At 39.6% G+C, this 27,088-nt stretch overlaps 1 protein-coding gene across 2 annotated transcripts in view; it reads right to left on the bottom strand.

Moving 5' to 3' along the window:
- Nucleotides 1–27,088, bottom strand: part of plpp1 (phospholipid phosphatase 1) — a 95,235-nt gene that overhangs the window by 21,527 nt on the left and 46,620 nt on the right. For both annotated transcript variants that reach the window (XM_008102783.3, XM_003216210.4), the window contains exon 4: nt 11,282–11,339. In XM_008102783.3, coding sequence (XP_008100990.1) covers nt 11,282–11,339 — 58 coding nt within the window. The remainder of the gene's footprint in view (nt 1–11,281; nt 11,340–27,088) is intronic.

Below are 27,088 nucleotides of genomic sequence, written 5' to 3'. Positions count from 1 at the left end.
GCAAAATAGATTATATTCTGGGGAAAAATACAAACCAATCAGTGATTCTAGAAGCAAAAACACTTCCAATACATTTATCGGATCATGCACCATTAAGAGTAAAAGTAAAATTAGAAATAGAAAGAAAAGAAAGAACCTGGAGATATAACACAGTTTTAAACAGTAGAGAGGAAGAATATGAAACAATTAGGAAAGAAATAAATAAGTATTTTGAGACCAATGACAATGGACAAGTAACTAAAGATATAATTTGGGATGCAAGTAAGGCAGTGATAAGGGGTCACTGTATAAGTTTAGAGGTAAATCTTAGAAGAAGATGGAGGAATGAACAGGATAAGAGAATAAAAGAAATAGAAACCCTGCAAGACAAACATAAAAGGACTAAGGATAGACAGATTTGGAGAGAGCTAAAGGAGAAAAAAAACCAATTAGAAGCATTTGAGGAAAGGAATATAATAAATAAATATCTATACGTTAAAAGCTATTCCCAAAGTTGGAATATAAAATCAATGAAGAGGATGGCTTACTATTTGAAAAAGAAAAAAGAAAAAACATGGATAAAGAGATTGAAAGACGAAAATGGGAAAGAACAAGAGGAGCAAAGTAAGATTAGGGAGATAATGGCAAAATATTATAAAAATCTATATAAGGAAGAGAGGGTAATGCAAGGGAACTTAAATATCAGAGAAAAAATTGCAGAGGAAGACAGAGAGTTATTAAACCAACCAATAACGCAAGAGGAAACAATAAGGGCAATTAAAGGGTTAAAGGGAGGCAAGTCACCAGGGCCAGATGGATTTCCAGCAGAATATTATAAAGCATTTATGGAAGAGTTGGCACCACACCTAACAGAATTGTTCAATGAAATATACACTAAGCAAAAAGTCCCCCTAACATGGAAAGTATCAGAAATTATAACTATACCCAAAAAGGGGAGAGATTTAACACAACCAGGGTCATACAGACCCATTAGTCTATGCAATCAAGATTATAAAATATTTACAAAAATTTTAGCAAAAAGATTGGAAACAATAATGCCAAAAATAATCAAAGAGGATCAATATGGATTTGTGAAGGGAAGAAAAATTGGGGATCCAATAAAAAATGTAGTAATTGCAATGAATCATGCAAATTCGAATAAGAAAAAAATGGGAATTCTCAAATTGGATGTTTACAAAGCATTTGATAAAGTCAATCACAATTATCTGTTAAGATTATGTCAACAGTTGAATATGGGGGAAAACTTTTGCAAAACGCTGCAACAATTGTACAGCAACTGTAAAGCAAAAATAAGGGTGAATAATGGAAGGACAGGAGAGATACCAATTTTAAATGGTACAAAACAAGGTTGTCCATTATCCCCCACTTTATTTGTAATAGCGATAGAAATGCTAGCTGAAAGTATCAGGAATAGCACCAATTGGACAGGGTACAAAATAGAAAAGGGAGGAGGACAAAAGGAAGAAATAAGGCTTAATTTCTTTGCCGATGATGCAATGATTATTACAAGTCAACCGTTAATTATGGTAAAAGATATTATTAAAAAACTGGAAGAATTTAAAAATATATCAGGACTATTCGTTAATATTAAAAAGTCAGAGATACTATGTCTTAATACCCCACCAAGGGAACAACTGGAGATTAGGAAAATATCAGGGTTAAGATTAGGATTAAAGAAGCTGAAATACTTAGGAGTATGGATATATAAAAACCCAAAGAGTATAGTCAAGGGGAATTATAAACAAAAATGGAAGGTAATAGAGAAACAGTTTAAGAATTGGGAAGGAAAAACATTAACAAGAGTGGACAGAATAAGGGCACTAAAAATGTTCATAATACCAAAATTGACATATTTATTTCAAACATTACCGAACACAGTAGATAGGAAGACACTAAAGACATGGGACAGGAGAATAAGAAAATGGGCAGTCGGAGGAAAAAGGCCCAGAATAAGGGACAAATGGTTAAATGCAAAAGAGGAAGAGGGAGGCTGGGGGATTCCAAGTTTAGAAGTCTATCACGATGCGTTTCAAATCCAAAGATTATTGGAAATACAGTATACTAAAAAAAAATGGGCAAATATGGAGAAGATAATAAATAATACTAAAGAAAAAGAAATAATATTTAGGGAATGGAGTAGGAGAGAAGAAGCAGAATTTAAGGAACCTTTTAAAGGAACAATAAAAGTGTGGAAAAAAAGAAAGAAGAAGCTAAGTCCAGGCAATGAGAATAAGATGGCAACTATATGGCAAATTAATTACAATAACAACGAAATTATAGGCAGAACATTGAGATCAATTGAAAGTAGAGGGAAAAGGTTAGTGGAGGATTTGTACACAATAGATGGAGACCCTGTAGAACAAAAAGAAATTCAGAATTGGATAGGATCAGGGAATTGGATTCAAAGCTGGGCTATAAGACAGGAAATTTTTAGATTGAGAGAAAAAATTAGAGAACAGGACAGTCCATTTGAGAAGGCGATTAGGAAATGTTTGAGAGAGGAAAAGAAGGTGGCAGGAGATCTGTATGAACAAATTATAACGGTAAAAGAAGAAATAGTAGAGGAAATTTTCCAAACATGGAGAATGGACATGGAAATTGAGAGGGAAGATATACAAAGGGAAATAAGTAATATAGCAAAAGAAAAGTACAATGTATTAAGGGAAGCAAGAAGGAAAATGTTACAAAAATGGTACAGAACTCCTGCACAACTTTCACGGTTTTTACCAGGGATGAAAGATAGGTGTTGGCACGGTTGTGAACAAAGAGGGGTGTTCAATCATATGATATGGGAGTGCGATCGGGTGCAAGAATACTGGAGAATGATTGAAGGAGAAATCAATAGAATGCTAAATCTACAAATAGTAATAGTTAATAGAAATGTACTACATGCAAGGATAACAGAAGTGAAGAATATACAAAAAGAAAAAATGATTGACAAATTAATAGCATGTGCACAAATTGTTTTAGTGAGCGGTTGGAAAGATAAAACAAAATGGACTCTGACGAATTGGTATAAGTATATAATTGATATGTTAAATGTAGAAATCACAAATTGCAAATGGAATAATATAGATAAAATTGAAAATATTGCAATAATCAAGGGGATGTGGGAACCAGTTAAGAACTATTTAGAGAATGTACTAAGATGTGGAGTGGAAAAATTAAGATTGAGATTGATATTTCAAATGTAACTTCTGTAGTTTGTTGTATAAAGTGTATGTACAAGGAGGGGAGGGTGGGAGGGTGGGAGTGGGATAAGATGACAAAACAACAATAAAAAAAAATTTAAAAAAAAATGGTAAAAAAATATATATATATATATATTTATGTTACTAAAGCCTGTCAAAATGGCCTAATTCTCTCCCTTTTTGACCTTGGCTTGTTTAGAACAGAGATAGGTTGTGCTGCATCCTCCATCACTCACATCACTCCACCCTTCTTAACGCTCAACCTAAAGACGGGCTGACCGACAGATGGCATCAGTATCCCCTAATCCAAGCATGAAGTTGGAAAGATGAGACACCATTTCCCCTGCATCCAGAAGTAAGTCACAGATTGGCCAGAGAAGGAAGAAGGCAAGGGAGAAACTAAGGGATCTTGACCCACTGTTCTTCTTTGAATGGTTAAAATTCAGACAGATGCCCCTTTGTGTGAACTGACCTCTTTCCATGGCAGAGCAGACAACTGTCCAGATGTCCTTCCAAGGATGACTTTTGTATTAGAAACACAATTTAGAAATCAGCCACCTGTACCACTGCTAACATGACTAACTCACCTTTATCATCGTACGCAGCTCTTTACAAGTTTATTCACAGTCATGAGTTGCATCTCTTTGAATCCTATTACCCCATGCTCCGATCCCACCTCCACAATTAGGCAGTGGGCACTGGTTTTTTTAAAAAAAACAAACCGTGGCATAATATTGAACATCATTATGGCATCTGTCACGACCCAGGCTGCAGAGCACCAATAACCATACACAGAGGCCAGAATCTATCTAATATCTTTATTGTAGGAATATATAAAGTTAATAAAAACAAGTGTAGAAAATAGTCCAGAATTAGACCTTCCAGGAAAGGTCAGAATTAGTCCAAAAAAGCAATGTCCAATAAGAAATATTAAGGTCCAAAGTTGTAATCCAATAACCGAAACACTCACTTTGCCAAGCAAAGTGAGGGGAGATGACAAGGTCCTTTAGTCCATGAAACTTGAGCGAGGCTAGGAAATAACTTGATACTTGAAACAAGGCTTGAACGTGAAACAAGGTAACTAAGAACAAGAACAAGGTCCGTGGAATAACTTGATAAATCCGTGGAACAAGGCAAGGATTGATCCTGGGAAACAAGGCAAAGTCCGTAGATAAACAAAGGCTGGGAAGCAAGGCGAAGGCTGGATAGCAAGGCAAGGCTTGAGCAGGAGCGAGGCTTGAACCGGAGCGCGCTGTCCAGACACAACTCGCTCCGTAGGCTGACGAATTGACTCCGCGAAGTTACTACGCGGGTAAAACACCTAAATAGAGTCTAGCTTCCCGCCGAAGCAGTTCTCTGGGAATCAGAACCGAAAGCTAACTCTGAGACCAGATGTGAGACTCCCCAAAGATTCTCACGAGAAGCAGTCTTAATTGGCCACATTCTTAGCTGCAATCCTCGCACTCCTGCGCGAAGCTGAATCCAAACTTCTCTGTTGTTTACAAAACTCCCGGCGCAAGAATACGGGAGAAGTAGGCTCTGGGCTTGTTTGACATACTTCTGGGAGACAACTTTCTTGCAGGTGCAAGGTTCCCAGATCTGCCTGGGAAAGATCTGGCAGAGAGGAATCCAGTTCAGACTGGGAAGGTAAAAAACCCAAGTTTTCATCTTCATCAGGAATTACAATGTCCTGAGCAGGACTACAAGGCCCATGGGTCATCACACTATCCCCCTCCTCAAGGCCCCTCCCAAACTGGGGCCCTCTCCCCGAGGCGCGAGGTCGCGGTTTGGTGGGATAGGTCTGATGAAAGCGACGGGTTAGATCAGGAGCATGGACTGTGGAGGCGTCTTCCCAGGAGCGTTCCTCAGGGCCAAAACCCACCCAGTCAATGAGATATTGTAGGCGGCGGCGGTGAAAGCGAGAATCCAAAATGTCCTCAACCTCGAACTCCTCCTCCCCATTCATCAAAACAGGAGGGGGGGCCGGTTGGTCTGTATCAGGACGCACACCATCCGCCGGAAGGAGCAGGGAACGGTGAAACACTGGGTGAATGCGCATTGAACGCGGAAGTTGGAGTTTGAAAGTCACGGGGTTTAATTGCGCCACCACTGGATAGGGGCCAATGAAACGGGCATCTAACTTCCGGCAAGGGCGGTGGGAGGGCAGAAAGCGAGTGGACAGGAAAACCCGATCTCCTACCTTGATTTCGGGGCCCGGCTGGCGATGTTTGTCAGCGTGGCGTTTATAGTCCTCCTTGGCTTGGTCCAGTTGCTGGAGCAAAAGTTGTTGCACCGCTGTGAGTTCCTGCAGCCAATCCTCTGCTGCGGGAACCTCTGAAGTTTCAATGACAGGGGGAAAGAAACGTGGATGGAAGCCGTAGTTTGCAAAGAACGGCGTTTCTTTTGTAGAAGCTTGAACTCCATTGTTGTAGGCAAACTCAGACAGTGGTAACAGAGAAGCCCAATTGTCCTGTTGATAGTTTACATAACAGCGAAGATACTGCTCCAAAGTGGCATTGGTGCGCTCCGTTTGCCCATCTGTTTGGGGATGATGAGCTGAAGATAAGCGAGAGTCTATGCCCAATAGTTTTTGTAGTGCTTTCCAAAAACGAGAGGTGAATTGAGATCCACGGTCTGTGACTAAACTCTTGGGCAATCCATGTAGTCTGAAGACATGTTGAAGAAATAGATCCGCAGTTTCCTTGGCCGTGGGGAGGCCTTCGCAGGGAATGAAATGGGCTAACTTGGTGAATAGGTCCACCACCACTAAGATCGTGGTGAATCCACAGGAAGGTGGTAGGTCAGTGATGAAATCCGCGGAAATTATTTCCCATGGGCGAGATGGGGTAGGAAGGGGGTGTAAAAGCCCTGAGGGCTTCTCCCTTCGTATCTTGGAGCGCTGGCATACTGGGCAGGTGTTGACATATTTTTCCACATCCTTGCGGATCTTGGGCCACCAAAAATCCCTTAGGATCAAATGCATAGTTTTAAATAGTCCGAAGTGTCCTGCTGGTTTGCAGTCATGACACAGACGAAGCGCTTTTTCCCTGCCCGGTCCGGGTGGGATATAGACATGATTTCTATAGCAGAGCAGCCCATCTTTAAGCGAAAAGGGGAAATGCAGACCTTGGCGAAGTTGGTCCTGCGCCCAGGCATCTGCTTGCTGACTAGCCCTGATTTCTTGAGCACAGATGGGTCCTGGAGTAGGGGAAGTTGAACCAATGGGAATGGATTTGGTGTTCCCCACCGTGAGCGTGGCAAAGTTCTCAGGTTGTAGCAGTTGGGATTCAAAGGTCTCCTTGCGTCCTGCAGCGTATTCCGGTTTACGTGACAGGGCGTCTGCTTGCTTGGTTTGGGCTGGGGTCACATAATGGATCTGGAAGTTGAAACGTTCAAAGAATAAAGCCCAACGTTGCTGCCTCTGATTTAGTTTGCGGGCAGTTCTTAGATGTTCTAGATTACGATGATCAGTGTGGACTTCAATGGGAAATTTGGCCCCTTCTAGCCAATGTCTCCAAGTTTCAAAGGCTGCCTTTATGGCCAGTAGTTCTTTTTCCCAAATGGTGTAATTCCTCTCTGGTGTGGTTAGTTGACGAGAATAAAAGGCACAGGGGTGGAGGTGATCTCCCACCGGTTGTAAGAGTACAGCCCCAATTGCCACATCAGAGGCGTCCGCTTGCACCACAAAAGGGGTTCCAGGATTTGGGTGCTGTAGAATTGGCTGGGAGGTGAATAGTTTCTTTAGTTGCTGGAACCCTTTCTCTGCTTGATCAGTCCAGCGGAAAGGCTGCTTTCCACGGATGCAGCTAGTGATGGGGTCGGACCAGCGGGCAAAATCTGGAATGAACTTGCGGTAGTAGTTCGCGAACCCCAAGAAACGCTGCACCTCTTTCTTGTTAGTTGGCGCCCGCCATTCCAATACTGCTGAAACTTTGGCTGGATCCATGGAAAGCCCTAGAGGCGAGATGCGGTAACCAAGGAAATCTACCTCTTGTAGATCAAAAGCGCATTTTTCCAGCTTGGCATAAAGTCCATGATCCCGCAATCGTTGTAACACCATTTTGACGTGGTTCTCATGTTCTGATTGTGATCTGGAAAACACCAAAAAATCGTCCAGGTAGATTATCAAGAACCTGTCTAGATAGTCCTGAAAAATGTCATTGACAAAATGCTGGAACGTTGCGGGGGCTCCGCATAAACCGAAATTCATAACTCGGGACTCAAATAATCCGAATTTGGTCTGGAAGGCGGTCTTCCACTCGTCCCCTTCCCTGATCCGAACTAAGTTGTAAGCCCCCCGAAGATCCAGCTTGGTGTAAACCTTGGCTCCTCGAAGCCGATCCAGTAGATCCGAGATTAAAGGCAGGGGATAGCTGTTCCGCTTGGTGATATTGTTCAATGCTCTGTAGTCCACCACCAAGCGTAGTTCCCCTGACTTCTTCTTCACAAACATCACTGGGGAGGCGGCTGGGGATTGAGAGGGTCTGATGAATCCCTTGCGAAGGTTTGTCTCTAGGAATTCCCTGAGAGCTTCTTGCTCTGGTTCAGTCAGGGAGTAGAGATGCCCTCGCGGGATCGGGGCCCCCTCCACCAAGTCAATGGCACAGTCATAAGGTCTATGTGGGGGTAATTTTTCGGCTTCTTTCTCATTGAATACATCCCAATACTCGGAGTACTTCTTTGGCAAGGTGATGATGGGCTCGGTGTCTGTGGCATGGCATACCTTGGCTACGAGGCAATGGTTTTGGCAGTACGGTGAAGCAAACTGCAGTTCTCTGTTGGACCAGGAGATGTTAGGGTCGTGGAGAGTCAGCCATGGAATTCCCAAAATCACAGGGAAATGGGGGACCTCGGTAACAAAGAAGGAAATCTCTTCCATATGTTCCCTTATCCACATCCTGGTGGGTTCCGACCACTGACTTACGGGGCCCGTCTTGAGGGGACGGCCGTCTATGGCTTGCACCACACGGGCATTCTTGAAATCATGATATTGTAATCCCAGAGAGTCGGCATACTCTCTATCGATGAAATTGTTGGTAGCTCCAGAGTCTATCATGGCGTGGATCATGACGGGTCCCCTTTTTGCTGACCATAATGTGACCACGAGAAGGAACAGGACCCCGGTTGGCGGCTCTTGGATGGATTTTTTGACCGGGTTGGCGAGCCCCTCTACACCCGGTCGTTGGCTTCCCCCGCCGGCTGTGTGCCAGTCGGCTCAGACGCCTTCGTCTCCGTGGAGGACGCCGCCGCAAGACGGGCGGCAGGCTTCCCTTTGGCTGGGCACTCTCTGGCGAAGTGGCCCCCGTTCCCGCAGTACCAGCAGAGGTTTAAGCGTTGACGACGGGCCTTCTCGGCGGCATCTAGTCTGGGACGCACATTGCCCAACTGCATCGGCACCTCCTCGCCTCCTCTGGGGTATGGGGTTGGCGGTGGGGGTCTCCACACCGGACGTGGCTGAACGCTGGCGGGAGCGGGGGGTTTTGCCCCGGCTCTACTGCCCTGGCCTCGAACCCACTGTTTCCTGTTGGCAATCATGACTTCAGCCCGTAAACATTGATCAATGAGTGCCTCGAGGGTCTGGGGAGGATCCACCTTGGAGATTTCTTCCAGCATTTCAATGTTGAGACCCTCCCGGAATTGTCCCCTGAGGGCTACATCGTTCCAGCCGGTGTTGTGGGCCAGCACTCGGAACTCGGCTATATACTGAGACATAGGTCTGTCTCCTTGGAAAAGGCGACGGAGTTTGTGACCGGCTGCCTCCAAATTGTCCTCGATTCCCCAAGTCTCCTTGAGGTGGTCCAAGAAGTGTTGCGCTGATCTTAGGTGTGGAGAGGCTTGGTCGAACAGTGCCGTCGCCCAGCTGGCCGCTGGCCCGTCTAGAAGACTGTAAACCCATGCCACTTTGATGTCTTCTTGGGGAAACTCGGCAGCACGGGCTTCCAGATAAGCTTGACATTGGCGACGGAAGACATGAACCTTAGAAGCTTCTCCAGTAAACTTGGTTGGCAACGCCATGGCCGGAAGACGAACTCCGCGTTCCTTCAAACCCCTTATTTCTCCATCCTGTGCATTGAGCTTATCACGGATTCGGTCCACCTCTTCCTTGTCGATGGTGTAGGTAATCGGCTGGCCGCTCGGCCCAGGTACGGTTCCGGTAGACATTCTGGCCGAGGTTAATTGGTGCTTAGGGTGGCGGAGTCAAACTGTCACGACCCAGGCTGCAGAGCACCAATAACCATACACAGAGGCCAGAATCTATCTAATATCTTTATTGTAGGAATATATAAAGTTAATAAAAACAAGTGTAGAAAATAGTCCAGAATTAGACCTTCCAGGAAAGGTCAGAATTAGTCCAAAAAAGCAATGTCCAATAAGAAATATTAAGGTCCAAAGTTGTAATCCAATAACCGAAACACTCACTTTGCCAAGCAAAGTGAGGGGAGATGACAAGGTCCTTTAGTCCATGAAACTTGAGCGAGGCTAGGAAATAACTTGATACTTGAAACAAGGCTTGAACGTGAAACAAGGTAACTAAGAACAAGAACAAGGTCCGTGGAATAACTTGATAAATCCGTGGAACAAGGCAAGGATTGATCCTGGGAAACAAGGCAAAGTCCGTAGATAAACAAAGGCTGGGAAGCAAGGCGAAGGCTGGATAGCAAGGCAAGGCTTGAGCAGGAGCGAGGCTTGAACCGGAGCGCGCTGTCCAGACACAACTCGCTCCGTAGGCTGACGAATTGACTCCGCGAAGTTACTACGCGGGTAAAACACCTAAATAGAGTCTAGCTTCCCGCCGAAGCAGTTCTCTGGGAATCAGAACCGAAAGCTAACTCTGAGACCAGATGTGAGACTCCCCAAAGATTCTCACGAGAAGCAGTCTTAATTGGCCACATTCTTAGCTGCAATCCTCGCACTCCTGCGCGAAGCTGAATCCAAACTTCTCTGTTGTTTACAAAACTCCCGGCGCAAGAATACGGGAGAAGTAGGCTCTGGGCTTGTTTGACATACTTCTGGGAGACAACTTTCTTGCAGGTGCAAGGTTCCCAGATCTGCCTGGGAAAGATCTGGCAGAGAGGAATCCAGTTCAGACTGGGAAGGTAAAAAACCCAAGTTTTCATCTTCATCAGGAATTACAATGTCCTGAGCAGGACTACAAGGCCCATGGGTCATCACAGCATCTGAATTAGTAGAATAAAGTGCTACAAAAGCTCATGTTAAAATAATTCATTTAGACTCATAGATGCTATAAAATTATTTCTCCTCCTCCATTTTTCTTCCTTTTTTATACAGTAGAGCCCCGGTTAACTGAGGCTCCGTATTATCCGAGGTGCCACCGAGGATGCCCCTCCCTTTCCCTCTCCTTCTCTCTAGTTCGACAGAAGGAGAGGGAGAGGGAGGAGGAAGTGCCCCGCAATAGCTGTTGCCTAGCAGCGATGGCGAGGCGCTTCCCAAGGGGCAAGGTCTCGCCCTATCCGAGCCATTCAGTTATCCAAGATGGGGCCCACCCCTTTATCTCGGATAACCGGGGCTCTACTGTATCACAATAACCAAGTGCTTCCTTGCATCTTATAAAATGTAACAAGTTATGTTCTGGTTTGCACTCTCTAGTGGTGCAGGGAGGGATTTCAGCAATGAAGTTGGTCTTACAACTTTAACACAGATTCAGAGCCAATCAATCTACGTGTTAATGGTTAGCTTGCCCTTTTCATTCACTTATGTGCTGTTATCATCTCAGTAGCCTGTTTCCAAATTTTGTTACCAGTCTGAAATGAGGAACAGAACATAAAAAGTCAAAATGCAGACCAGCAATCTTTATCATCTTCTTTACTATGTATTTTTGACCCACAGACACGCAGAACAATTCTGAGCAAGATAACATGATTTGCAGTGGCAAAACATTCCAACCTTGAGTTGGATTATCTCAGAGCAAACACCCCGCCCCATCCAAACCTTTTTTTATTTAATGCTTCTCTTGTACAAACAACCCAAATGAAATGCTGAGGCAGCAAATGTTTCAGCTTCATGCAATGAAATATAAACAGATTTTTCTCTTCCCTTTAACACCATAAAAGACGGAAAAATATACTTACTGCTAGGAACATCATGCAATACATGGAGAACGAAGAGTGCCCAGAATAAAATGACAGCCTGAAAAACAGTGACACAGATTAATTTCTTTTTGTTGTATAAAGTCGTAAGCATTAAACAGTCAACATTATTTACAACTTTCTTTTCTTTATAAAAGCAAAACACAAAGGTAAGTAGTGTTAGATAGTTTTCCATCTCTGAGTTGGAAAAGTAGGGTTCGTTTAAAAGCTGACTAGATATCCTTGGATAATTTGCGTTTCTCACCGTAGGTTTGCTTAAGAGAAGTTAGAACAAGTGCTACCGTTGGAGATGGAGTACAAGCAAAAACGTTTTGTATTAAATTATAGTTTTATTTAGTTGAGAAAGAATGAAGCAGTATCATCAAAATAATGCAGACATATATTTATTAAAGCCCCTTCTTTCTTGTTCTTTGTCTAGCTGGACGCTTTTTAGCAGTGACCTAAAGCACTGGATATTAATTACAATAATGATTCAGACCCCAGATCCAATAGTACTAATTAGATAGCTAATTATAGCGATTACTGCACATAACGAAGATGTACCTCCTAGTTCCAAAGTAATTGGGGATCTTTAGCTCTAAGGAAGCAGCTAGCCAAGGATACAGGTTGCTTATACACAACAATAGGTTTTTATCCAATTGCATTTTTGAAAGTAAGTTCACTCTCAATATGATGTTATAGATTTCTTACAATGCAGTATAAAACTTTTAATTAGGAATATTGGTTGTCAGAGTATTGTTGATTTTTTATGGCTCATTGGGATACACCGTTGTCACAATCTTAGGTTTCCTTCAAAACTTAAAGTTGCTTTTCAAAACTTAAAAAAATTCCATCCTCCCCAAACCAATATGTTCATTGCAGATTAGAAGAACTGTTGTCAGAAAAGTAACCTTTTCATGCTCTGGATAATATTTAGGGCTGTACCAAAGGAATGCATGCTGAAGTGCCACTTCTAGACTCCAGATTAGGTACATTAATACTTTTATATTCCTAATGGGAAGGTTAGAGGCTGATAAGAAAGCAAGCAACAAGGCAACTTCCAAACCAGGAGCTCAGATTTATCAAGATTAGTTTTCTATTCCTGGGTACGGCTTTTGCCATGAGACACAGCTGGTACTGTCATGACCTTGCACAATGGAGAACGTGTAATATGTTTTGGAAAAAATGCATGGACTCACTACAGCATGGAGTTTACCTTTTCATGGATCACACCAAGATCCAGCACACAGACTACAGCCAAAGCCACGTTTGTCAGGGTGACTTGGACAAAGGTGATGAATTCCAGTGCCAGATTCCAGCTCGAAATATTATTTATCTCTTACTAAATCTGTCAGTCCTCCCGTCCCGCATACATACATTCTCTTTAGCTGGCCCCACAGCACTAATATTTTAAACAGAGCAGCAGACACACAGAGAGGGGGAGACAATAGGAAGCCCCCCTGATGCATTCCTCTACAGGCAGCAAATCCAAAGAGCAGTTCTGAGTCAGAAAATTCCTTCTCGCCTCCCATCCAGGGGCTTGAATGTCCCAACTCAGGCACAGCTTCAGAGCATATAAACTTGCTTGGTCTTCACTCTGCCACCTTTCTCACACACCAGTTCTCAGTCCCACCACTAAATAAGTAAATGCTTCCCAATGTGAAAGTACCCCAATGGTAGAACATCAAACCCTTGCTGTGTTTTCATCCCTCCCCAATTTCTTCATGTCTAAAAAGACTAAAATCACCTCAGTAGAAGTTCATACATCAGGTATAGCCAATGGTGAAAGAGTATTGAAACTGCAATTCAAAAGCATCTGTAGAACCCTGCTTTATCTTTTGGTTGGCTCTGTCCAAATGCACACAAATGAAGCTGAACATTTCTGGAACTTGGCCAACACAGCCACCCTGCTACTTACAGTTTACATTTTATGCAGTTACATTCAAGAGGCCCTTATGCCAGTTGGATACCAGTTTGGCAACATTAACAGCCTGCCAGAGTCTAAAGAAAACTATCAAACAGCAAAGAAAAATCAGAAATAAAGTCATTTTAAAAAAGCAGGAATGACAAGCTAATTAACATTAATTTATTATTCTTTAAATTTTTCATAATCACAGCATGTTAAGCATTCCACAAAGGAACAACCTGTACAGCATATTTTCTTCTTAGATCATTAGAACAGACCTTCTAATGCTTGAAGAATAACACCGAAAGATTCCTGAGAAAGTTTATTTCCAGACTATAATGTAAATGCTCCATTTGTAAGCACTTTGTACACGTATCTCTATAATACTGATAATGTATGTCAAACAGAGAGCAAACAATCTTCCACTATCCCTAATAAAATATCATTAATATCTTCATATATCTTCAGATACAGATATATGATTTAAAGAAAAGCCTTCTGCCTATTCAGAAGAGGCATACGTCTTTCTCCTGATTCATAGTGTTATGTCAGAAAACTAGAATTTTGAAGAAAAATCAGCCAATTTATAATTGGCATTCACATAAATATTGCAAATTGTTTTTTTCTGAATTATTATTTTTTCTTGATTCCTCCCATTCTTACCAACAGCATAATGCAGATGAGAACACTAAAAAGTTATGCTCTTGTTGAACCAATCAATTACGGACATTTTAAAAAAATGAAGCAATGGGACGGGAGAAGAACTGAAGTAATCAATCTTGGTATGCATGTATGTTTAAAGTCAGCTTTATATGAGCACTATTTTACTCTTTATATCTATCTAAGAAACACATTTCAAAGCCAATATTATAATAAGGCAATGCAACATTATCTACAAAAGAGAAACTTTACTGTCACAGCAACTGAAAGTGTGCCAAGATTTAGAACCTAGCAACTAGTTTCCTTCTCATAACTAATTTTCCAGAAGAGTTCTTCACTTCATCCCCAATGGGTAAAGGAATATATTGACAAATAAATCCAGAAGTCAAGTCTTCACAATAATATAATGTTTCACAAAAATGGGGAAAACTGGCTTGCATTAGTATAATAGCACTGCTTTAACTGAACCGTTTATATGTAACATTAAGCTAAGCACCGTCAGCGATCAGCCGAAATGTTTTAGAATAGCTTAATTCCAGCAATAAGTTACTTCAGACACCCAAGAGGATTTGCTATTTCTAGTTAGTGGAAAGAGAGCACCTGCTTTTAAAGGAAAACTTCAGCACATATAGTATACGCAACAATTCCTTCCCTTAAGGTTCCTCTGTCAGCTATATCCAGGAGCTGTTTTCTGATGGCTGCCAGGAGTCTGCTGGGTTGCAAAAGCTAATTTTCTCAGTAATGTGTTAACTTGCTAAGCATAGCATAAAGTTATTTTCACATTTTCCTCTAGTAAAAGTACGATTAACTTGTATTTATAAGAACTCAAGGGGTTTATAATCCAGCATACATCATGCACATATATTACTAGATCTGCATCAGCAGCTAGACTAAAACGGAAGTATTCCAGCTTATCAGCAATGGGACAACTAAATCTAAGACACAGCTTGGTGTTTTTTTTCCAGGATTTTACATATGGAACCTATTTTCAAAGACAACTCTGCAACAAAGAGCACCTCTGAGCATGTGCATGATAGGTTAAGGTGGCATTAAGTCTACACATAATGTATTTGTCAGTATCATGGATTCTGCCATGTATTTAACCATGCTTGCACTTGCTTTGTATCTTTGTATACTGAATGATGGGGAATGTCACATTCTCAGCAGACTGGAATAGTTATGCTAGATTTATAGCCAGATGCAAAGGGAGTGAAAGCTAATGTCTAAAAGCTGCCAATGTCATTGTTGTAAGAGAAAGAGTAGGAAGGAGAAGGAGGGATAGTTCCAAGAAAAGTGAATGTTTTTATTTGTTAACCAATACAGAAGTATTACTTGCGTAAATATTTGATTGTTTGTCCTCAAATATATTGTATAACTGCTAAATTTTCAGTCCTTTCAAAAATGTTTTACTGAATGTGTATGTAGGATATCTCAGTTTACAATCACATCACCTTCAATCCAAACAAGAACCATGTACTGTAATCAATTCTATTTTCTGAAGAAGGACCTTTTAAGAAAGCTATTTTAAAGAGGAGTCATTAAACATGATGTGAGTAATTAACCTTAAGTTCTTGTTGAACCACATCATGGATCTTCCTAATTTGGTGGTCTGTCTCCAGTGAAGACAGACAAATGGTCTGGACCTTTTTCAGACCATCACAACAATCTGACACACATTAGCGACTGCAGTAATGTCCTGCAAGTTTATGGCTAAGCAGACCTGAAGTGAAAGATGGGGAAATGGGAAGAGAAGCATCTTTAACAGATCCAAATAGTACTCATTTTTGCCCTTGGCAGCATTATCATTCTCAATAGTAATAGGTCAAAGCAACAGGTATGAAGAACTAGCTCATCCTATAAATCCAATATGTTTAGCTCCGGGTTAAAAGTTGCTCTTTTTCTTTTAAAATAACAATGTGCTGTTTTGTTCATTACTTATTTCAGAATTCTGGAAGAAAGTGATTTTTTTTCCATCTGAAGGTACCTTTTCAACTGAATTAATTATGAAACGACACAAGCTACATGACAATTCATCTTCCTTGTAAAAATGACACGTATATACAGAAATTTCTGAAGGCAGTTTTGACACACGCTGCAATTAAAGGTCTGTCAGGCAAGATCAGCATTGTAAACTCTATTTTAATGCCTGACTGTCAAGGGCTGTTTCAATCTCACCAATGGAGTACTCCACACATTTAATCAAACCTTTTGTTCACAAGAGCTTAAAATCTGAAGTCCTGTCTTCTGCTTTGCAACTTAAAGACAACTCATTAGAAAATATGTGAAGATTTAATTTCAGAACTCTCTATAAAGTAAAACTCTATCCTTTTCCTGACTTCTGCTTGAAATAGTTTCCAAAATACAGAGAGGTATTACCTCAATAGTAAAGCCCTTGCAGGGCTGATTTGATGAGAAAGACAGAGTTCTTTCCTACTTTAAGCAGTGAAATTGCATCCCGCACACCACTATACAAACTTATATCCATGGTATATAAATACGGGTCTCTCACCTCAACAAAGTCCAGCCACAAAATTCAACTGTAAATCAGACCAGAAAGATACCAGGGGAAACCATTTTACAGGTCTAAACAGAAACTAGGCCTGATGGATATGAATGAGCTTCAAGACTTTCTTGCTGTTAAAAGTGCATAAAGGCGCAAGCACTTCCCTTACTTTTCTGCCTTGACACAGATCAGTTGTGAGAAATGGTCAGCATAGATCTCTTTATCTCACTGAGGATGCTACTAGCCATTTGCAGAACTAAAATAGCAATTTGTTTTAATGAAATGCTTAAAGATCCAGTTACGTCACTTAAAGTACACAAGACTCTTCAGTGTAACAGTCATATATTCCTCCTTAAACAAACAGCGAAGGATGCTGTGGATATATTGCATATATGATATTGATTCTGTTGTCTGTAAATATTTAAGTTTTATACCTCTGGTCTGTGACCAAAATAAATTGAACCTGAACATACAGCAGAGGGTGGGGGGAAAATTGGATGACACTTCCCAGAATCCCTCTAACACTAGTATTAGCTGGAGAATTCTGGGACATGGTACTCCAAAAATTCATGTTTCTGGTATCATACCATCTATATACCTCCCCATATACCAATGCAGACCTGCCTATACATCCCAACACACACACACACAAATGTACTCAATGACTGTCACCTTACAGATATGAACTCATCTCCCTATATTGAGTATAGAGACTCCAAGTCAACACCGACCATTTTTCCAAGGAGCGGAAATTTAAGTTGTTCAATCACTAGACTTAAATTCAATCAAGTGAAATAATTTTGCTTTCTTTTATTTTACAGGGCATTTCTTTTATTGGATTGTGGTTTTAGAAAAGTAGACACATTCTTACATTTTGTTAGGTATTAACTAGCAGAGAAAGGAAACCAGCGTGGCTAGCAGTTAAAAAAAAAACAGTTCTACTGTATTTCCATTTATTATGGGGTCTCTCTTATATTCTGAGGTCTCTCTTGCTGCTAAATGTGTCAAAAGCACATTTTAAAAAGTGCCTTATTGATTTCATTTACAAAAATGTTAAACTGGAAAAAGATAAACATAAACAGAATTAAGCTTGAAACAAAGAGGCAAAATTAAGATTCTTATATTTACATATTACTCAGAGAGGCTAAACCAACGTTAATAAATAATAAAATTCTAAGGAGGAATAATATACTCAAATGGCTGTTGAAAATAAATTATTGCACAACTCATTAAGTAAACAAGGAGGCCTTGGCCATATGGTGAAATGACATATAAAACACAGTTGTCAACCTGGTTTCCCAGGTCAAAGAATTTGAGTCATTTATATAAATAAAAAAATCCAACAAACAGATAATCCATCACAAACACAAAACAAAAAAAGATACCTACATGTCTATAAAGCCAGTCCTGGTTCATTTGGGATGTATGCCCTATACTGAAATAGTCCAATTTAACATGTTCTTAATAATAAGAATGTAAATGAATGAAATCTTAAATTTAGATGTTCAAAAGTTAAATTATTGTATAATGTACTATATTATGCAATAATTTACCTTATTTTTAAAGAAGGAAAGCATCATACAATATCAGTTATAGGGAATGTCAGGAGACCACTAGAAATAGTTTAAAGTCTGCATTAAGACAAAATATTTTTCCTTACCATAAAAACAGTACAAGAGGTGTAAAGGGATGTTTTTGCTAACTCCACAAAAAATGCTAATCTCAAAAATTCTTTCTTTGTAATTATTTCAAGTAACAAGAGGACAGCAGATTTAAGTCAGAAGAACTCGCCTCTCTGGCAAGGTGTTTGCAGGAAATCTGGATCAGTTTGTTGCACTAAAAGAAGAGGAAATTCTGCATGAACAGTATAAGCAGCCAGTGAATGTTAACAAAACTGCAATATTAGAACACACTGGAGAATAACAAGACACAAGCAAAGGTCATTGTATAGACTGGCAATCAGGCAAGAAAGGAAAACCAGAAGTTTTGGCTCAGCGATGAAGTTCCTGGTTGACTACAGCTGCCTGCTGGCCCCCAGCCTTCCCTGAAAAACCTTGTTCCCTGGCTCTAAAGGACTCTCTGGCTCCCTAGTTTAACGCGGCCTTCCTCCATCCTAATTTTCCTTTCCTTTCCTTCTTCTTCACTTTTGCTGGTGCTGAAAATTACAGTTCCAAAATAAAGCAAAAAGTGGCTGTGCTGTATAAGAAAAAAATGTAAATCATATTCATGAAGTATCTTTATCAGGGGAAGATGTGTAAGATTTTGGTTTATGAATTTACAAAGGAAGAAAGAGAACAGGGAGAAAGGAATTGCAGTCACCCCTCCCTTGCTGCAGATTTTATTAATATGGTCTCTTTAAGAATTTCTTATATCCTCCACATCAATTCTGTGGCCAACTTCGGGAAGAAGAAATAAGGTTTTCTTTTTTTACTGAAGTTTATGGTTTTTCCCATTTTTAATTGGGGTTTTTAGGCCTGATCCTCATGAACTGGCAAGTCAACTATGTTTATTATATGGTGGTTCCTCCAGAACCATAGTATCTGGATTTGCAATTTATAGTTCGGGACACTGTAGTTCCACTTGTAATACTATTTTTTAATTCAATGTGAAATTACTATTAATTCAACTTTTCATAGACATAGTAATTTTATGCCAAATCAAGTTAGATATAATGCATTTTATATTCCGAAAGTAATGAAGTAATGTTCAATCCATAAAGCATGCTGATGTTACACTTCTCATTCCTGCATTTGGTTTAATGGGCACAAAAACACTTTCTCAATTTCATCTCTAAGTATGGAGTCCTGCAGATCTCATAAAAAGGCAATTTGCTCCAAACTCTGGTATATTTGGCCACCTCTTTTCTATCACACAATGCAATGATTTTTGGTTTCACCTCAAGAAATCTCCAGATAACTAAGAAAATCAAAGAGGTTTACTTTTTCAGCCTCCGAAATATATCTAACTGTAAGCTCTACCTTATATAAGCACTAGACTTGTGCGATCAATGAAAAAATGTTTCAATACTCATGAAATGAGGGGGATGGGGAAAAATAGTTTCTAAAGTATTTACGAAATTGGACAGGGTCTGCATAGTAACTATATCGGGTTAACTACTTTTTGTTACTTTTCATTAAGTAATTGTGCCAATAGGGAAACTTCAGAGGTGCCTTCCTCCCTCATTGTTAGAGCTATTGGCATGAATCTTGCTATGATTATAGAACACATTTACCACAGTTAGTCCATCGAGTTTCAGAAGGTTTCACTCATCCACAGATTTTTGGGTAATTTTCAAAGTTTTTACAAACAACATTTTCTAAAAAATTACAAGAGATATCTCCTTGAAGTTTCTATATAATGCCACAAGATAAAAAGGTATAATTCCCCCCAAGTTTCAGAAATATTCATACATTTACTGATTTTGGGGAATTTTTTAAAGTTTTGACAAAAGCATTTTTAAAGGCCACAACAGCTATCTCATTGAATGTCTTTAACCAATAGAACTCCAATGTAGGGATTTCTTCCCAGTCCAGCACAGATTTACTTACTACGGTAGTATTGAAGTATTAGTCAGTCCTCCTCTATGCAGATTCAAGAATTTATTGGAACTCTGGCTGGCTGCTGCTAGGAGGGACAAACCTCTCCCCTACTGATGCTGAACAGAATTCTGGAAAAAGTAGTTTTGAATTATCTGCCATAGGGCTCCTTGCCTTCCCAAACTACATTTCCCAGAATTCTGTGCTCTCTAAATCTCTTTCACAGCTCACTCAGCTAGCGCCCCCCCCCCCCCCGTTGCTTTCCTCTCCTCATGGCAAGAGACAGTCTATTTCTTCTTAATTTAACGAGAAATGGCAGTCTTTTTGGCTTCACCTCACTTGCGCTGAAAATAAAACTAACTTCCGGATATTACAGAATTCAAACAAAAAAGTATTAAATGAGTTTTGATTCTCAAGTTTTGATCCACCTCCCTGTTTTTCTTAAGATTTGTTTGTATATACAAAACTTACAAACTACATATGACTTACAATTTAAAAACAAATATCTGCTAACCCTTAATAATCACACCACCTTATTTGATGATGGAAAAGGGATAGATACTGTCAGATGGTGGATTAGGTAGGATTTTTTTAAATTGCCAAATTGCAAACAGGGATGGTTAACCAAAGCACAGACTTCCAGTCTGTGGTTGGCTTATCATGACATTTAGACATGGCAATCTGTCTGGCTTCTCCTTCAAGGAATCAGAGAAATAAACCAATAACAAATTGTGGGTTGTTTCCTTGGCTTCCTGGTGGATGAAGTAGCCAGATTGCTGGGTTCAAATGTCACAATAAGCAAACCACAAAGGGAAGGTCCATGGCTTCTTTAACCACTCCAAGTCTTGTCCCTCATTAGAAAGTACTTTCAAGAATTAAGAATTTTTGGCTAGTTGTTGCCTGTAAATGCAGTCCTGTTTTTCTTTATCTCGCTTCTCTTCTCCTCCCCAAGACCATAAACTGTTTCAGCAGACTGACCTTTTAACTTTTGTACAGTACTCCTATGCTTTTAAAACACTTAATAAGCAAACAACAAGGACATGTTGGAAAGGAAGCATAACATTAGAAAACTGCCCGATGTGCCATGCCAAGGGTGAGCCAGTACTCTGGAAACTCAATGCCCTAATTGATCTATGCATTCTTCTTTGGAAAAAGCAACAAAATAAAATAAATCTCATGACATTTTCTCATGATGTGGCAAGCTTGGCAGAATGAATCCCAGAAATATGATGATTTCTGCTAAAAAAAAACAAACCAATTCTCCAGCTGCCTCCCAAGCCAGAACAGAAGAAATTGAAAGAGTACTGAACATTCCTAGATGATGAACATTTTAAGGGCAAGGGCTTAATGGTTTTTTTTAAAGGAGTTGAAATGCCTGTGAAAGTGTGAGTTGACATTAAATGAAGAATTAATTGTATACTCCAAACTATAAATTAGAACACATGGTGTTGTTTATTAGCAGAATACATGCTTGGCATTTAGTAGACTCTCTTTACCCTCCATGTAAGGCTGGGAAAAGACTCCCATCAATCTCCAAACTAGTTTGGATGGAACTAGATTGCTAATGTGTGCAGCAATCCAAACATTATTATGTGCAAATTCTTATCATTCTTATCTAAATTCAGCTTGTATTTAGATATATGACTATGCATTTATTTATTTAGCTTATATCCCCCCTTTTTCCCAGCACAAAATCCAAGGTTATATACAATGTTAAAAAGCAAAATAAAGAATTTGTGCTTTTTAAAAATGATTTTAGAGTTTCTTCCCTTGGCAGCCTTTCCCTTATTCTGGTCTTTCTTGACGGGCAGCAGATAGTTCAGCTAGGGAAATATGGCTAACAGGGTGTGGCAGGAGCATCATTATCTGAACAGAACATATGTTGCAAATGTATGTTTGCAATTAAAATTAGACAGCCTTGTAAGTCATAGTGAAGTGGTATTAATACATCTAGTCTTCAAATAGAATAAAACAGGCCACACAAAATAAAAGATCCAAAATTGTATTAGATCAAGGGTGGGAACTGTGTTGCCCTCCAGTTTCCCCATCCCTGAAAAAAAAACAGTTTAAAAATTGAACCCACAGAAGTTTTAATATTAGTACTTGTTTCTTAGACCAGCTTAGTGTTGAGGACCTCTCAGAATGAAATAATGCTAAAGGTGCATCAAAGCAATGGTGCATTGATTACATGAAGGCATTAAACCAAATGCAGAAATGAAATCTATAGATAAAGTTAGCTCATGTCCTTCAATCCTTCATTAGAGTGACTGTTCACTGGGATTCTTACAATGAACTTGAAGCCAGGCCAATGGACTGGGTTCCTGGGCTGGACTAACTAGCAACAATTGCAATTGCCCAATGCAATGCTATTTCCGTCATATCATTTTAGGGTCAAAAATAACCTTTCCTTTTCCAAGTTAGAAATGAAAAAAAAAAAGATGTATGCCAGTGGTGGGAAAAGCGACTTATGTAGTTTCCAAATTACCTGCAGTTGTCTGCCTATATGCCACATGCAATCATGTGAACTATTATGAGGGCAATTGCCTTGTAGCATCAGACCAAGCTCCTCCTGATCCACCATTCTGTTTTCAATCAAAGCAAACCAGATGCTTCTGGACAATCACCAGCAGAACATGAAAATCATGACCATCCTCTGATGTCTCTCCAAAGCATCTGGTACCTGGCTCCAAGGACTTATGTTGCTATACAGCTGTTTTGAGTGCAAGATGAAAAATGTCTTGACAACATTCTCTTGATGTCTTCACAAAAAGTAGAGAAATAGTTTGTTACACTGCCCAAAATGAGCACATACAATAAGAAATGTTCCTTTCAAGGTGCAATGAGAGGTTTTAGAAATTTGCCACCGAATTTAATTAGTACAGTTTGTGGCACCAAGAAACCACCTTAGATGGGCACATGAGCCTAAAGCCATGTGTTGTCTATGCCTATGCAAGAACAGAGGAAGCCACACTACATGAGCACAAAACCACTTATACTCCCCAGATACACTAATAGAGCACTTTCCCAGTACAGCAAAAGCCCAACAACCAAACGGGAGTGGAACTGGGGGTGTGATACTAGCAGCACATGGAAGGAGTGTCTCTCCTCACTATCAAGATGTACACATTTAGAGCAAACAAGGAGGAACTTCAGAAACAGAAAACAAGGAGGTTAATCTTTATGTTAAGGCAGCAATTTCTAAAAATTGGATTGCCCTCCAAATTTTGTGAAAGAGTGCTAGAACTTCTCTGCCTAGCAACCTAGCAGGTACCTCACCTTGGGACTCCAAACACAAACCTCTAATTCTGCTTCACACCAATAATGGGGAGTGCCCAGGCAAGGAACTCTACAGGGGCCAGCAAATAAAGAATGTAAGATTCTGTAACAGCATACATCACTATTATGTTTTTCTGTCATACTTTACAATGCAGTTATGTATGCTGGGTGACATATATTCATTCTCTGCCTGTTGGTAATGACACCAGCATAACCTGGCTGATGAACCTTAATGTTTCCACAAATACCAGGGAAGTGACTGCCATTTTATGTGTGTGTGTGTCCGGTTTTAAGATTTTCGAAGTAATTTTTCCACCCTGTCCTGAATTAAGCCCATTAAAAGGATGTAATAGCTATTGCATCAACATAGAATTGGTGAATGTTCCACTTTTCTCCCATTTTGCACAGAATTAACTCAGAAGCTATCAAGGAGATCAAGGTAATTATCCCATAGCAGGCTGCACAGAAATGCCCAAAATACGGCCAATTCTCATAATGTTCGTGGGAGGGAACAATATTAGAAGCAATGGGAGTCAAACAAACACATTTTTCTGGGTATATGAGTGTTTTTCCTTAGTTTCTTTACCCTCTGGGGGCCAGTTTTTGTATTGGGGAGTCTAGGGCTTCAAAGTCAACAAAATGGTCCTCCAATTTACATCTTCCCCACTGTAGAGTACAAGTCCTTGGCCCATGTAGCAGATTTGGACTCCTAATCTTTAGATCATAATGCCCTGCTTTAATATACAGACAGTCCCCGAGTTACTAACATCCAACTTACACATGACTCGCAGTTAAGAAGGGGCAGGAAGGGAAATTCACTCCTGAAAGAGTTATCATGGGGAAAAGGTGTCGCAAATGGAGCTTTCTCGTCAATCTTTGTTTCCACAACGAGCCAATTTTTCAAAATCCATTTATTAAAGGGGCAGAAAGTGAGGTGAAATCTTCTGAAAAAGGGCACAGACAGACACCAAACAAACATCACAGGAGTGTTAACCCTTCCCTGTGCTATCCAAAGCTTAGACAGGTGGATAGCTGGATGGAGTTATATTTAAAAATGTGCCTGTTCTGATACAAATTCAACTTAAAAACAAACCTACAGAACTAATCATGTTCGTAACTTAGGGGCTGCCTGTATCCTTTTTTGGATTCAAGAAATCTAGGCCAATTACATACATAGGCAACATGGTCAACAAGAGTACTTGATGATTAAAGAAATTATAAACTTAACAAAACCACTGCTTAATTATTTTTAAAGGGGGCATTGCTTGCAACAAGGTAAATTTACAAAATATGTTATAAAAATCAGCTAGGTCTCTGCCTTATACAAATGCCAATTTCCAAAGTAGTCATAGTAAAAGCAACAAAAAAAGTCAAGCCAACTTTTGTTGCTCTGTTTTTCATCAATGTTATTCTTAACCATGCTGAGAAAATAGACCAGCAAGTGTTGGAATGCTCATCTCTACATACCTGACCTTTCTACAAAAGATCTGTGCTATATCATTTTCCAATATAAAAAATGTGCATCTGGCAATACAAGTCTTACATTAAAACCTAAAAATATTTTAACATGTATATGACGTTTACTCTGGAGTTACATTTAGATTTCTTTCAACTTCCATTTTAGTACTCTGACTTTACCTACAAATAGAAAACTGATCTGTAGTTAGACTTCCCTACTTCACTTTTTTATAATACTGGAATAACTTAAAAAGACATTATAAACAGATAAACATCCTATGCTAAAATCTCAACTGTCATTCCCTTCAGTCAGGGCTATTACACCCACAGCATTTCTCTATGTGGGAACAGAGAAAATAAAGACCTGTCACATGTGACTATGGTATTCTTTTGCTCCAAAAGTCATAAGTAAAATAAGGAGGCTTTTAAATAACACACTCTTTTTAAAAATTTAGTTGATTTACCATCTAATATGTAATCTGAATGGATGTCATTTCACACAAATAGATTAGTGCCCAAGAAAGCACTTTCCCTTTTTTCCTACATGCCCAAATTTAATGTGGAGGGCATCTCAAACCTCTGGAATCTGTTTCAAGAAACAAATCCCACCAGATAGCCTTATATTAGAAACCATTCTATAAAGATGCCTTGCTAGAGAGAGGATCATCTTCCTTGAAAAATAAAGCAATATGAAATATATGTAGTAAAGAAACATTATTACAGAATCACAGAGTTGGAAGAGACCACATGGGCCATCCAGTCCAACCCCCTGCCATGCACAAAAAGTACAATCAAAGCACTCCCAACAGATGGCCATTCAGACTCTGTTTAAGACAGAAGCACAGCACCCCCCCCCCCCTGTAAAAACTCCTAGCTTAGCTCTCCTAACAAAACCAATGGAGATGAATTCTGTTAGTAGTAGCACAAAAATATTTGATACACCATAATCACCAACTCAATATTTTATGGTGTTAAGGGTTTTTTTTAAATAAATAAATAAATAAATAAATAAATCATGCAGTTGTCTTGTTTTATTTTAATGAAGGCTTCCTTCAATCCTTTGAAGCTAGCAGCCCCTGGATGGACGAACTAACTAGCTTCAATATTTATAACACCTCTGGTCACTCCAGAAGTGGACCTCAAAACAGCTCGTAATCAATTGCTAAATCATATCAGCAATGTAATTGTGGAAAGGTTGATACTTCAGAGGTTGAGCTCAGTATTTGCATACTACAGGTCCCAGATTCAACTTCTCTGCTGATCAGATGGGACTGCAACTTCCATCACCTTCGGCCACTATCGCTAATGGCAAGGAATGATGGGAACTGCAGTCCAACAATATCAGTGAACAGTAACTGGGATGGGTTTATCTCACCTTATTTGAAAATAATATTGGTAAACATAAGATTTGGGACTTAAAAGAAATGAAAATTTGAGATTCAGCTCATATTTTGTGATTGAACGTATTTGTTAAAATACAGTACTTCTACATTTAGTATTCAAAAATATGTGTGCACAGAAAAAACAGCCAACCTTGTTCTGTAAGACACTCACCCATAAAATAAAAAAGGGAGTTGAAAAAAGATTTCGTGTTCACTTCTATTTTGCTCCCTGGCTGTTTTTGTTCTGTTCACTTAAAAATACCCAGTGTCCTTCCACAGACCAAACAAAGGCATTTTAAAATTAGACATCCATAGTTATTTATGTATAGTTGTGGGACTCACTCTTTCGGTAAAGTTGAATGATAATTGTAGTACAACAGCTCACGTTAGTATATATTTTAAAACAGAGCAATAATTCAAGTAAAATGAAAATTGACACCAAGGTTCAGACATGATTGAAATTTAAAAAACCTTCAGTCTTCAAGATATTCCAGTCACTCAATTCGATCATAAAGTTACAAAATGTATCTCAAGCAAAAAGCCGAAATAAAACCTCAAATTCCTCTGATGGAATTCACCTTTTTCCAAATAAATCATAAGCCTGGGTACAATCCAAAGGTAATTAGTTTCCCTGCTGGCTTCAATGGAAAAGAATTAACCATGTGCTAAAAGTTGGAATAGCAAATATGGTAGACCTGTTTAAGAGTTCTGATTAACTTAGTGGGAGCTTAAAATAAATATGCATATACTATATTTCCCATTAAAAGAATTCGGATTTGAAAGTGCATAAATCTGAACTATAAGTATACTCAAGTGTGATGACACACAACAGGGCCTCTTGTAGCCAGTGCCACATAAATAAATAAATAAATAAATAATAACAATAACAACAATATCTTTATTCATAAATCACCCTATCTCCCTGAGGAGACTCAGGGCAGTTTCCAACAAAGGATGGCAAACATTAAATACCATAAACAATACAAAATGAACAAATTGCCCCATTAATAAAACATCTATAACAAATTACAATAACTACTCACAAAGTTAAAATAATTAAATAAAACAAATAAATCTATTAAACCTACC

Source organism: Anolis carolinensis, chromosome 2, assembly GCF_035594765.1.
Source record: "Anolis carolinensis isolate JA03-04 chromosome 2, rAnoCar3.1.pri, whole genome shotgun sequence".
NCBI classification, from domain to species: domain Eukaryota; kingdom Metazoa; phylum Chordata; class Lepidosauria; order Squamata; family Dactyloidae; genus Anolis; species Anolis carolinensis.
This window is presented reverse-complemented; position numbering and strand designations above follow the sequence as displayed.